The sequence below is a fragment of the Oryctolagus cuniculus genome, chromosome 3 (genome assembly GCF_964237555.1).
Source record: "Oryctolagus cuniculus chromosome 3, mOryCun1.1, whole genome shotgun sequence".
NCBI lineage: Eukaryota > Metazoa > Chordata > Mammalia > Lagomorpha > Leporidae > Oryctolagus > Oryctolagus cuniculus.
The window spans coordinates 44,000,342-44,013,583 of NC_091434.1; the positions used below are offsets into that span (position 1 = coordinate 44,000,342).

General features: G+C 37.4%; 1 protein-coding gene across 11 annotated transcripts in view; it reads left to right on the forward strand.

Annotated features, from left to right (window-relative positions):
- Positions 1 to 13,242, forward strand: part of HECW2 (HECT, C2 and WW domain containing E3 ubiquitin protein ligase 2) — a 445,235-nt gene that overhangs the window by 297,789 nt on the left and 134,204 nt on the right. For 10 of the 11 annotated variants that reach the window (XM_051849334.2, XM_051849331.2, XM_051849332.2 and 7 more), the window contains 2 exons: positions 5,520 to 5,595; positions 10,745 to 10,914. In XM_051849334.2, coding sequence (XP_051705294.1) covers positions 5,520 to 5,595; positions 10,745 to 10,914 — 246 coding nt within the window. The remainder of the gene's footprint in view (positions 1 to 5,519; positions 5,596 to 10,744; positions 10,915 to 13,242) is intronic. The other variant, XM_070070445.1, reaches the window with a different exon arrangement.

The following is a 13,242-nucleotide window of genomic DNA, read 5'->3' on the forward strand; positions in this document are numbered from 1 at the left end:
TTCACTGAGTAAAATAGAAAAATAATCCATTTAAATAATGGGAGATTCTACACACGCCAGTCAGTTCAAGGAGGCTTTGACCCAAAGAGAGTGTGAGATAAGAGTCATAAATATGCTGTTTCCTTAGGAGGTGTTGACACTGGATCCCTCTTAAGAATGAATTGGGGTTGAGTGCCTAAAGATATTGCATGTATTTTCAATGGAAATCAGCTTCCTCATCAGGCCTTCAGTTGAAGAAACAAATACCTAATTTAGTTGTAAGGGAAACTGATTGTCCTGGACTTTGGAGGGAAAGTGTGTCCATTTCCAATATAGAACTGGCTTTTCATAATTTTGTAGTTTTTCACTCAGTACAACCACTTTGGACTCTTAACAGTCTCTCAATATGTAACTCCATCATACATGGGTGGTTTGACTCTGAGATGTATAAATCCTAGTAGTTTTTATTGATCATTAATAAAAATGAAGTCATGAAAGTATTGACAGTTGTTTTGGCTCCCATAACAGAAGCTTCACAACATTGTGTGTGTGTGTGTGTGTGTGTGCATGTATATGTATGTGCTAACACAAGTATATTTTTGGAAATAAGCAACAGGCTATGTTGATACTCTCAAATTCAGAAAGTAATTTCTGCACATGACATTTTGAAGGTGTCCAGAAAACATCCTCTGCTGTCTCTGATTGTGCCTCTGTATCAAGCAGTCTTTGCCTAGCAGATATTCATTGAATGCCTGCTAAGTGCTACTCATTGTACCTAACACTGGGAAAGGATGAAAAAATAGAGAAAGAACCCACAGTGTTGCTGTCATTAGTCTAGTGGGGAAGAGTAACCTCAATCAAATTGTGTTTATTTGAGTGATAATTGTACAAGGAGGAGTGTAATGGAGCTAGAAGAATATGGACTAGTAGGGTTTATCCTGATCATGAAAGTTCTGGAAGGCTTTCCTGAGGAAGGTACATATGAGCAACAGTCTGAAGGAAGAATAAAAATTACTTAAGCTCAAAGAAGAAGGACAAGCACTTCAGGCACAGGGGACAATGTATGTTAAATCCTCAGTAATTAACTACTCTGCTCATATTAGAATTGTATATCAGGGATGGGCATTTAGTCTAGTGGTTCAGGTGATTGGTGGGACATCCACATTCCATATCACAGTGCCTGGGTTTGAGTCCCAGATCTGTCTTTGATTCCAGCTTTCTATTATTGCACCCCCTGGGAGGCAGTAGGTGATGGCTACAGTAATTGGGTTCCTGCTATCCACATGGGAGCCCTGGATTGAGTTCCTGGACCTTGGCTTTGTTCTGTCCCAGCTGCAGCTTTATGGGTATTTTGGAAGTGAACCAACAAATACAAGTTCTGTCTGTCTGTCTTTCTGCTTTTTGAATAAATAATTTTAAAAGATTTTTAAAAACTATATTTGAGTTTCCATTATAGCCACCAATAGTATAGAATATTTAAAAAATACTTTGAGGGTCACAAGTAAAATCACCATAGTTGACTATAAAACCTGCCATGTCACATATTAAACACTGGAAAAGACTTTACTCTTGTTAATATTTTCTAAAGATTTACTTATTTGAAAGGCAGAGTGACACACAGAGAGAGGAAGTGAAAAAGAGATTGATTTCCTGTTCCCCAAACGCCTCTAGAGCAGGGGCTTTGGCCAGTCTAAGGCCAAGAGCAAGGAAATACATTCAGATCTCCCACGTGGTGGGAGAGACTCAAGCACTTGAATCACTATCCATTCCCTCCCAGGTGCATTAGCAGGAAGTTGGGTCTAATGGGGATTAGCTGGGACCCAAAGCAGGCACTCCATTGTGGAATGTGAGTGTTCCAAGCAGTGGCTTACCCTGCTCAGCCACAATGCTTGCCTTAACTCTAGTTGATATTCTAAAAAAGGTTACAAAAATAGAATAATGACCTGCTTGTAATAAAACCAACTATTTCAATAACCAGATACCATTAATGGCATAAGTTAATGGTCTGGTGAATATTGATCTCATTGTATTGATTTTGCATTGAGATCACAGTCAAAGCCTGTGGATAGTTTGAAGATAATTAATTTGCTTCACACAGGTTCAGAGCACCATAAAAGCTTCATCAATACAACACTGGCACTCATGAGTATTTTGCTTCAAAGGATAATGTACTTGTTGGTCAATAAGTTTCTGATGGAACTTTAAAAAGTTGGGTCTGAATCCAAAATTGAAAGATTGTACCACATGGACACCTCATTGTAGCAGTCAGCACTGTGTTTCTGTAACAGCACAATGGCCACACATAGATCCATGATGTGTTTAGTTCTTGGGACTGATGAGCAGCACTGATATTCACAAAGCCCACTTAGGATGATTATAACTTGACCAGATACAAAGAGTAGACCTGGAAGAAATCACTGAGAAACTCCTCGGAGAAAAAAAACATGAGCTGACCTCCTAATCATATGGTCTCCTTTCTCACATATCCTTTTACAATGAATCAAGGATTAAAAAAAGATTGTGTCTTCTCTATTATTTGTATTTTGACGTCACTGTCATTCATCAGAGTACACAGTGTTGTGTGTCTCAGCCAGTTGGAACAGGAAATCCCTCGGCTGCAGGAGCAGATTAAGGCTACCATCACTCACCACACATTGTTTCATTGCTAGGTTGACAGCGTTGCTGCTGGGTTTTCCTGGAATGAATCTATGCAGTGAGTTTATTTAAAAACTTCTCTAAACATTGAGTGCAGATGTGTTATTTTCATCAGTGTCCCAGTATTTAGTGGTAAGGTTTGGGCTTTCTTGTAATGAATGGTAAAACTGAATTCTTTGGGTAGTATTTCAGATGAGCATTTTACCAAAGTTGTCATATAGGACACTTATTTTGGTGAATTCTTTGAGAATTGTTTCATACTAGTTTTTTGCCAATCTGAAATTGAATTTACATTTTTCAAAGGAAAATTAAAGGATGCTTGTTTTCTTTCTCATGGTTTCTTATTTTAAATAGATGTTAAATGAGGATAGACCAAGGAGTCTCTTTAGTCTCAGTTAACTCACTTAGCCGAAGTTCTCATAACAGGTAGAGATGTTATGTTCTTAGGAGTGGCACATTTTACTGGGCAGTGTGGTCTGAGAGAATCCATGGTTTTTTGGCTGCCTGAGTGTACCCAGGCACAAAAATAAGAGCAGTTGCTGAGTGTCTGTCTCAGTTGTGGTCTACAATATCTCACTATTCTCCTGGCTCAAGTGTGACGAAAGCAGGGCAGGATAGTTATGGCAATCTCTTGTCTGGTCAATTGCTGCTTCCTCGGCTGTAGTTAATGTGGAAATGAGGAGTCAAAGGAGTACAGTACAATATAATAAATACATGTATTTTTTTGAGAACTGACTCTATGATTATTAAAGATTGGTTTAATGTAGAGAATGAAATAGATACCTGGCCTGGATACCCTCGTAATGTTTCAGATGACATACAGAATGATCAGAAGCAGTTGTCACACAAAATAGTCTTGTCTAAGATACAGAAATTACGGAGACAGCAGTAGAAATTTGTATTTCAAAATTTGAATGCAATTGCTCTTGTAATTTCTCAACTTTGCCTGGGTTAGTGATAGTTTTTTTCTGTGGATGGTATAATTTTTACTGAAGTATGAGGAGGAGTGCAGCAAAATAAGATGGAAGAAGTGCCCCCAATGCCGTGGTTGGCTCAGTGGGTTAAAGCCTTAGCGTGCAGTGCTAGCATCCCATATGGGCACTGGTTCAAGTCCTGATTGCTCCATTTCTGATCTAGCTCCTTGCTAATGTGCCTGGGAAAGCAGTGGAGGATGCACCCACATGAGAGACCCAAAAGAAGCTCTTGGCTCCTGGCTTCGGATTGGCTCACCTCCAGCCATTGTGGCCATCTGGGGAGTGAATCAGCAGATAGAAGACCTCTCTCTCCTCTCTCTCTCTGTCTCTACCTCTCTCTGTAACTCTGTCTAATAAATAAAAGAAATCTTAAAAAAAAGACACATATACCCCCAAATTGGAGTACCGGGGTTTGACTTCTAGCACCTGACTCCAGGTTCTGCCAATGCAGACCCTGGGAGACAACAGTGATGCCTCAAATGATTGAGTTCTTGTCACCCACATGGGAGACTGGATTGAAGTCCCAGTTCCCCTTTTCAGCCCCTGGCCAGCCCGAGCTGTTGTAGGCATTGGGGATTAAATCAGCAAGTTGGAGCTTTCTTTCTCTATATCTCCATTTTTGTTTTTCTCTGTGTTCAAATAAATTAGAAAAGGAGACCTCGATACATAATTTGCTCAATTCCAAATATAACAAAAGAAAGTGGGAATTTATAGCCAAGGTGTGGGTATTGGGGGAATGGGGCCATTGGTTGTATAATAAAAGGGTAGTATAATTCTGGCTAAACTAACCTAGTAGAATTCTTCCCATAGGTAGGCCAGCATGCTCATATGTCACCAGGGGGTTCATAGAGGATGAGGAATTTGGTCTAATATCAAGGGTGGTCACATAGTAAGAATAGAGCTCTCTTTAAACTGACTTAGTGGGATTTTGCAGATTACAAGGATGGAGATGGAAGCCTAATGGTTGGCCTCAAGGATCTTGATCAAAGTTTGATCAAGGACAGAGTATTTGTCAAGATAGCTTAATCTGAATTTAGGGTTAAAATGTGGTTCCTGCTTCCCAGCTATTCAGAATATTGTTTGTCTTCAATGTTGCATCATAATACTGCAGACTTATTTTTTAACGTATCATATAGTATACCATAAATTTTACATAAATTGATAGAAAGATCTGAATTTGCTATGTGACCTATAAATTGTTGGTTTCAAGTGAGGTATAATTTACTTAAAAGCTTTTAGGAAGTGTTGTCAGTAGACTAGCATTGCAAGTTCTTATTATCCTAATTATTATAGTATGTGTCATGCACCTGCAGCACAACAAAACCAAAATCTGCAGGGGAGGTAGGACACCTATGTGGATAATCAGAAGTATTTGTCAAAGGAGGATTCTTCTGTAGATATACATGAGTCTGATAGAAATCAACCATTTAGTTTATTCTAAGTTTTCTAATAAGTCTGAAGAAGATTGATATTTAGTTCCTGAGGGAATGTTTAAGTACATTTACTATGTATCTCTCAACTGTATTCTTATCCAGGGTTGATTCATTTTCACAGGGAATTTTGAAGCTCCTATCTTTTTTTATATTTTGGATAAAGATCAAATTGAAGTATAACCTTTTATCTTACCCCCAAGAATCTTATTTGTGTCTCTTTTCTACGATTTAGAAATGAAAAGACATATGCTACAATATAAGCAGACTTTTAAAAGTTCATAGAATATGCATATAATGAAAAAATTATGTATTAATGTCAAAAATTTTACTAAAATAATTATATCTTTTAATTTCCTTTTTCCATGAGCTTTGAAAACTACTCTCAAACATGTTAGATACAAAAATAATTGTATCAGCGACATTCAGGGGCATCCTGCTCCTATGAAACCTCAGACATGTGATTTTTTTTTCTGTTCAGATGGGGGCAGAAGGCATGGAAGGAAGTGCTTCAGGAAACCTGCATTCTCGGAAGCTTGTGAGCTTTACGCTGTCAGGTAAGAAAGCCTTTAAATGCGGCACCCAACCTGAGAGTATGTACTTTCCAAGGTTTGAATGCTCACTTTTTTCCCAAGGACTCTTCTATATGATATGGGAACTAGATGATTTTTTATTTTCTTTTTGGTTATACTTCCAGAAATTCAAGAATACCTTTGACCATGATAACGTTAGATTTTAAATATAAATTTGGAAATTATCCTTCTAAGTTTCTGATGCTTAAAAATTATATAACTATGTATATTTACTTTAGAAACCTGTAATATAACATACGCTAATCCCACTGAGGATCTTTGATAATTGAAAACAATTTATTATGGGCCAGCGCTATGGCATAGTGGGTAAAGCCCATTTTGCAATGCCAGTATCCCATGTGGATGCCGGTTCTAGTCCCACCTGCTCCTCTCCCAATTCAGCTTTCTTCTATGGCCTGGAAAAGCAGAAGATGGCCCAGGTCCTTGGGCCCCTGCACCCATGTGGGAGAACCAGAAGAACCTTCTGGCTCCTGGCTTCAGATTGGCCCATCTCTGGCCATTGCAGCCATCTGGGGGAGTGAACCAGCAGATGAAAGACCTCTCTCTCTCTCTGCCTCTGCCTCTCTGTAACTCTGCCTTTCAAATAAATGATAAATCTTTTAAAAAAGAAAACTGACAATACAGTTATGCTATAGCCAATCTTTTAAAAAAAACATATAGTTACCTCAGCTAGACCAAGGAAAAATTTAAAGAGTAGGGGAAAAAGATACTTCTTCTGTAGAGGAACACACATGAAAATTGGAACATGGATAAGACAACTTTTGTTTGTTTTCTGATTAGTCAAATGTTCTAATCACTTGTATGTTTATCATATAATTTAAACACTGCTTTTTGGGTTGTCAGTTGGGACTTAGTACAGTTTGTAAGTTTGATTTAGTTGAAACCAGTAATTAGTTTACAAAGAGTAGAATATTATGAGAGTTTACCATCCAAGGGAAACACAAGTTTCTACTAACAAAATCTTTATGCATGGAATTTACTTGTCTATATACCTATATACAGCCTTGCAATATAAAAATTGTAAAATATGCTTCATACATAGGTCACTGTAACGAAAGTTTGAAAGTCACTGATTTTATTTTATTTTATGTTTTATGAGATGCAATGTTTGTTTAAGTTCTGGTGGATTATTAACACAAAGCCATGACATAAGAACTAACCAAATGAAACATGACTTTGGAAGGAGAACAAGTATAAGAGGCTAGGAAAGTGAGAGAAAGCAAGGGGACTATGTTAGGAATAAAGAAAGAGATCCTAAAGGAAGAAGACATACAGAGATTTAGATTAGTTAAGGAGGTCTAGGGAGGGAGAGAGGGGTTATTCTCCTGTGTGTATCTCCATTATAAGTTATCATAATGTTAAACTGGATGCTCCCTAAGCAGAAGGTCCATGTTTTGATCATCTCTGTGTTCCTCAGAGTTGTTTTTCTAAATTTTTTAAAAAATTTTCTTTAAATTATATGTTTCATGTATTTTATATATACAGATTTAGGAACATAGTGATGCTTTCCCCACCCGACCCTCCCTCCGATTTTAAAAACCGCATTGGCAGTCACAAAGCTAAGAGTATGATAAAAAAAAAATCAGTATTTGAAATGAACTTTTAAAAGAGACATACAAGACAAAGTCTAACAAATACCTGTCACTGTAAGATGTTTTGTTTTCATTTTTCTGTTAGTGTAGTGCTCCCCAAATTTAAATTAGATCCACCTTTTCTGTCTATAAAAATGTGAATGAAAATAGATGTTCCCAATAGAGCAAGTTTCAACATTTCAAGTTTTAAAGACAGACACTTGTACAATACATAATTATCAAACAACAAAAGTGTTTTCGTCAGTTTGTGCTAGTCCGTGGCCTTCCATCTGTATTTGTTTTTGCATCTTCCTTCTCCCCCAATATGAGACTGCTTAATATGGAAACAGTTTTTGCTTTGGTTCTCTGGTGAATTTTTGAAGTTGTACAGTAGTAGATTATGGTTCAAAATTGGCCAATAAATATATTTTCTTCGGTACCCTCAAGATTTAAGAAATATCCAGGCTTTCACAGAGATGCTTAAAGTATCTCTGCCTGTGGTACTTCTCCCCTGCCTCCTTATCTGTTTCCTAAAAGCACTTTGACCGGCAACATTTGCTTTAGACCTTCACAGTCTTGAGGGCCTGCAGGTACTGAAAACCCTGGTTATAGACAGAGAACAATTAATAAACCCCATATTAGCTCAGCACAGTTTGTTTTGGATCATGCCATATATTATAGGGAAAAATTAAATTGAGAAGTAAAAATTTTATATATTTATGGTATAAAACATGATATTTTTTATATAGTATTGGATTCTTAATTTAGAATGATTAATCAATGCTTTTAAGTGGTCCACGTCATTCTGAACTTGAAACTTGTGTTGATTTTGACTTGAGAGGGGATGTTATTAATTCACCATGGGTGAATGACCATCTGGAAGTTAATAATCCTAGGGAATTTTCTAAAAAGTGGTAAATAAACATTGGGACACATACAAATGCTTCTTCAAACACTTTGTCCGGCATCCCACGTCCATTCACATGGAGACTAGTTACCTTAAATCTGTTTCATTTCCTACCATATGGTCAGACAGTTTTGGTTAGTGCAGAATGTTTAAAAATTATGGGAGATGAAAGTAATTATATAGTGTTAACTTTATTTTATTTTAATGTTTATTTATTTATTTTGAAAGTCAGAGTTACACAGAGAGAGGGAGACAAAGAGAGAGGCTCTTCTATCCACTGGTTCACTCCCCGGATGGTTGCAACGGCCAGGGCTGTAGAATGCTGGTGTCTAGGCAGTGGCTTTACCTGCTAACACCACAACGCTGGCCCCTCCCTCTCTATTTATAATCTGGTTGTAGCATATTGACAGTGGATAATATTTTTTGGAGAACATTGAAGCTTTGTAGAATGGCTGCTTACAAATATTCTATTCTTGATTATGGTTAAGTAGAGACCGAGTAATTGAATTCTCTAGCCAAAGTAAAAATTTCATTTTAATATTTTAAACTTCCTCCAAATGTAACTTTAATTAGGATATTTAGTATGTCTTTGGCCTTTGACTGTGAGTATTTCTTTGGCCTAATAGGTGTGTAGATATTTATGGGCAATAAAATATATAGAAGGCAAAAGAGAAGCAATGGCAGAAATGAGATGATAAAGGGAACTGAATAATCAGATTATAAATGATTGATAGTTCATTATATTTGTTAATGATCTTTTGTGCAGTGTTCCATTGTGGAAGAGTTTGCTATCAGAGTTATCTGTTTGTGACAGTTCTCATCACAGTGACTTAACCATCAGGTGGAATACTCTTTGTTCAAAGGAATTTTTGTGTGTAAATGATTTAGCTCTGTGAGAGTTTGTGGCAGCAATTTCTGTCCGTATTATTGTTTATTTACTACAGATAAATCCCTTTGGAAGGAGATTGATGTCTAAAGGATATCATTCTGTATTTGAGTCCAAGTCAAGCATAATCAAGAAAGGAATCAAAGGAAATGTGTAAATTCTTTTCCTCTCAAAACTACTTTATGCTAAATAAAACATGTAGCAATATTAAATTGACAATAAAATTCCAGGCTGCATTTAATAATGAGTGTGTAGTTTATAAAGTGTTAGGAGTGGGGACTGGAAGGCTATTGAGATTACAGCAGCCTTTCTGAAGTGCCTGTCTGTTTCCTTACTTTTCCTTTTTCCCCTGGATTTCAGATCAAATACTTTACTATATTTCATGCAGTATTCTTAACACCAGGTCTTCTCCACTGACTATTTCAGTACTGACTGATAGATTAAGCTGTTCCCGTCTCCTTCCAGTTACATGTCGTTAAACAGTCTTAGTCTGTTTTTCTGACATGCATTTAGGCCACCAGTCCTTTTTCGCTTTTAAATTTTTGTTTATTTGAAAGGCAGAGTGACAGAAGAAAAGGGGAGAAACAGAGAGAGTGAGCTCTTCCATCTGCTGAATCCTTCCCATACTTTCTGGAGACTAGGGTTCTATGGGCAACCCAAGACCAGTTTTTTTCCTCTTAAGAAAGACCTTTTGTTTCAGAAATGGGCTTGCCTGGTATGACTCTGGTGACCTCCAGTAATTTAGGGTCGCTATATAAGGTTTGTTCCCTAGCTGACCTCTGTAATCCAAAGGTCTTTAGAGGTTTGGGGTGTGTGTGTATGTGTGTGTGTGTGCAGAATTGCTATAAGAACCAAAGTATTTAGGAGCATGCTAGGTTGATCTTAACTTGAAATACATGTAATTTGTTTACCTTAAATTAAAAAAAAGAAGTTATCTAGAAACAATTTCTTCTTCCCACTGGCCACAATCACTTAGTCCATAAGCCTGTCTTATTCAAGCTATATTCTCAGAAAGGCATGATCCAGGGGAGCTAGCCTTTATCTCCGGCATTTTTGTGTCATTTCACCTGACCATTAAAAAAATATTAGTCTCTTACTAAATGGACCTCAGCTAGAATTTTTGTAATGTGAAACAACAACTGGCGAGTCTAAGGTGAGTTACAGAACCTTCATCAAATATTTAAGTTACTTTGCAGACTCTTGCAAAGGTAATGGCATAATTATTTAAAACAGCAGGCAGAATTCACATTTAAAAATTCTATTCTGGTCTACTCTTTAAATCTAACATTCATCACATTCATGGAATATATATGACATTTTGAATGTGGTACAAATGAATGTGCACTCCAGAGTTTTATCTCCAATTAAGTTTAGTCCAAACTCCTTTTCATGTATATGGGGGTACTTCAAAACATTCGTGGAAAGTTGAATTAAAAGATAGGTTTATTTTGGTGTAAAATGATTGTGAAATCCATGCATGCAGAGGCATCTCCTAAAAATTCATGAATCCCTGCCATATCTCAAGTGTCTTCACTTATCTGAAAACAACCATGGTATGAATGACTGTCCTATTGTTTTACCAAATAATTAATGTTCAGAGCTTCCTTTGTGATTATTTAAGAGCAAATTGTCTTTGAACTGCTAGTTCTAATCTAGTTGTATGCATTCTTCCTTCTACCTTCTGTCCTTCCCTCCTTCCTGTTCTCTCTTTGTGTCTCCCTCCTTCTTTCCACTTTTCCTTCTTTAAAGACCTTAGGGCAGTTGGTCTAAAGAAAGGGATGTTCTTCAATCCTGACCCTTATCTTAAGATGTCCATTCAGCCAGGAAAGAAAAGCAGTTTCCCCACCTGTGCCCACCATGGGCAGGAGAGAAGGTCTACTATCATCAGTAACACCACCAATCCCATTTGGCACCGAGAGGTAAGATGATCCTGAGGAGTCTGTGACTTCACTGCTGGGAAGTTGGCAGGACCACCTTTCTTCCTGGGCCCTGCATCATTGAACTATTTATGGGTATGGGCAATATGAGTAAGGTGTCTTAGGGTTATGTTGTACAGAGGAGCCAGGTCTAGGGTGGGACAGTCGAGGCTGTCACTGCAGGGGCACAACTTGATGTGCTGCCAAAAGACTAGGAATCAAAATAAGGATCTTTTTAAAAATTTCATTTACTTATTTATTTTTATTTATTTGAAAAATAGAGTTGAAAGAGAGAGAGAGAGAACGGCTGCAACAGCAGGGGCCGGGCTAGGCCAAAGCAAAAGCTTCTTCTAAGTCTCCTACATGGGTGCAAGGGCCAAGTACTTGGGCCACCTCCGTTGCTTTCCCAGGCACATTAGCAGGGAGCTAGATTGGAAGTGGAGGAGCTAGGACTCAAACTGGCACCCATATGTGATACTAGCATTGCAGGTCGAAACTTAACCCATTACGCCACAATACTGGCCCTTTAAATCAGTATGTTAATGCATATTTGAAGAAAATCAAAAGTAATGCAAAGAGTAATGATGAACAAAATTAAAATTTTAAACAAGGACAGAATCAGTGACATTGTTCAATAGAGCCGTTGCAGAGCCTGAATCAAAAGGAAAAATCAGTCATACTGATTATATTTTGGGTATTTTGTTCTAGCATGTATTCATACAGACTAAAGGGATTTCTTTCCTTTTGGTCTTTGGCAAACGTTTTATGGGTTTATAAGTTTTGTTAATTAGATGAGCCATACAAGGTGTTGTCATCCCGAGTGAAACCAGATTGTGTGATTGTGTTGATGATCTTTTAAACTTCCTCACAGCTATATTATGCTACCAGTCATCACAGTGCACCATATTAATGAAGTCAAGCAAAGTTTTTTTTTTTTTTTTTCTCATTAGAACTACAGAAAGTCAAACAAGGAACACCAGGCATCGTTTTTAATTGAGTGACCAAACCATGTGCTCTACCTGCATTTCTCAGGGATCTGAGGCAGGTCTTACCTACTAGCGTTGGCATGTCTCTGGGTCAACTTCTTTTGGCCTAGAACTTCCCCATTAATTAGTTCCTATCCTAAATGCTTAGTGACAACAATATGCCCCAGCAGTTGTAGAAATGTTTCATTGGAGAGAGATATTTCAGAGGATCTAAGACCAACTGGAGAAAAGATATGGCTGCTTGAGACCTTCTAGCACAGCAAGGTCCTTCTTGGCACTTTGTGTGGTTATCAACTAAGTGGGTATTGCTTGCATCCTTATAAATGCTCTAAGAATCCAATTGTCATTTCAAAATGACAGTAACTCTTAAAAGCGTACTCCTAAATGTAACAAATTTCCAAGCCTATGAGACATAAAATGTATCTCAGTATGAGCTCCAGCAGGCACATGATGGATATGGTCATGAAATGAGTGATAACTTTATTTTTTGAACATTTTATGTTTGCAGATTGTGTACCCAAATCCCCAATGCAACCCTGATGGGGGAGCATAAGGGATGAGATTAGCACCTCTCCATTTCGGAGATTAAAAAACTGAGTCTTACTGTGTTTATGTGACTAGCCACTCAAAGGCTAATGTGTGGCTGAATTCACATTTCTTATTCTAGATTGGTGCATGTTCCAGTAAGTAGACTGCCAGATTGTATGCCTTTGATGACGTGTAACTGTTATGACTAAATAAACTAATTGGTGCTAAATGTAAAGCTTCCCAGCCCTATTCCCATCACTGCAGTTGCATGGGTGCCGTCAGGGAAGGAGTGGAATGATTTACGTTACATTTCTGACTGTATCATTTACTTATCCTGAGACTCTTCAAAAATTTATTTTTGTAGAGATGAAATAAAGATAATATATGTAAAAGTTTTTGTACCTGAGAAAAGTTACTCATTTAGTATTCTGATTAGTGATCAGCCCAGTTTTCTCCAATGGCATTCTTAAAACAGCAAACCCTGTCTCAACCTCATACTTTGATTTTTCTGTCCCTGAGGAAGTGCCCCTGTGTGCCATTTAAAATTAGGTAAAAGGTCCATTACAATATTGTTTTATTTTAATATTCATTAGAGAAACTGGAATATTCTGCAGATGATCTTCCCTTAACCACTAATGGAGGAATATTTTTAACTACACTTTGCAACTTCAAAATCCCAGATTAGGAAATAAAACTTCCATAAATCAAAAATACTGGTTAATCCTAACCCAGCCTATAACTAGATGTTAAATATCAAAGCATTAGAATACAGTAAGTTTAGTGAATACTAGAATTGTAGTGTCCATAGTTTAATATT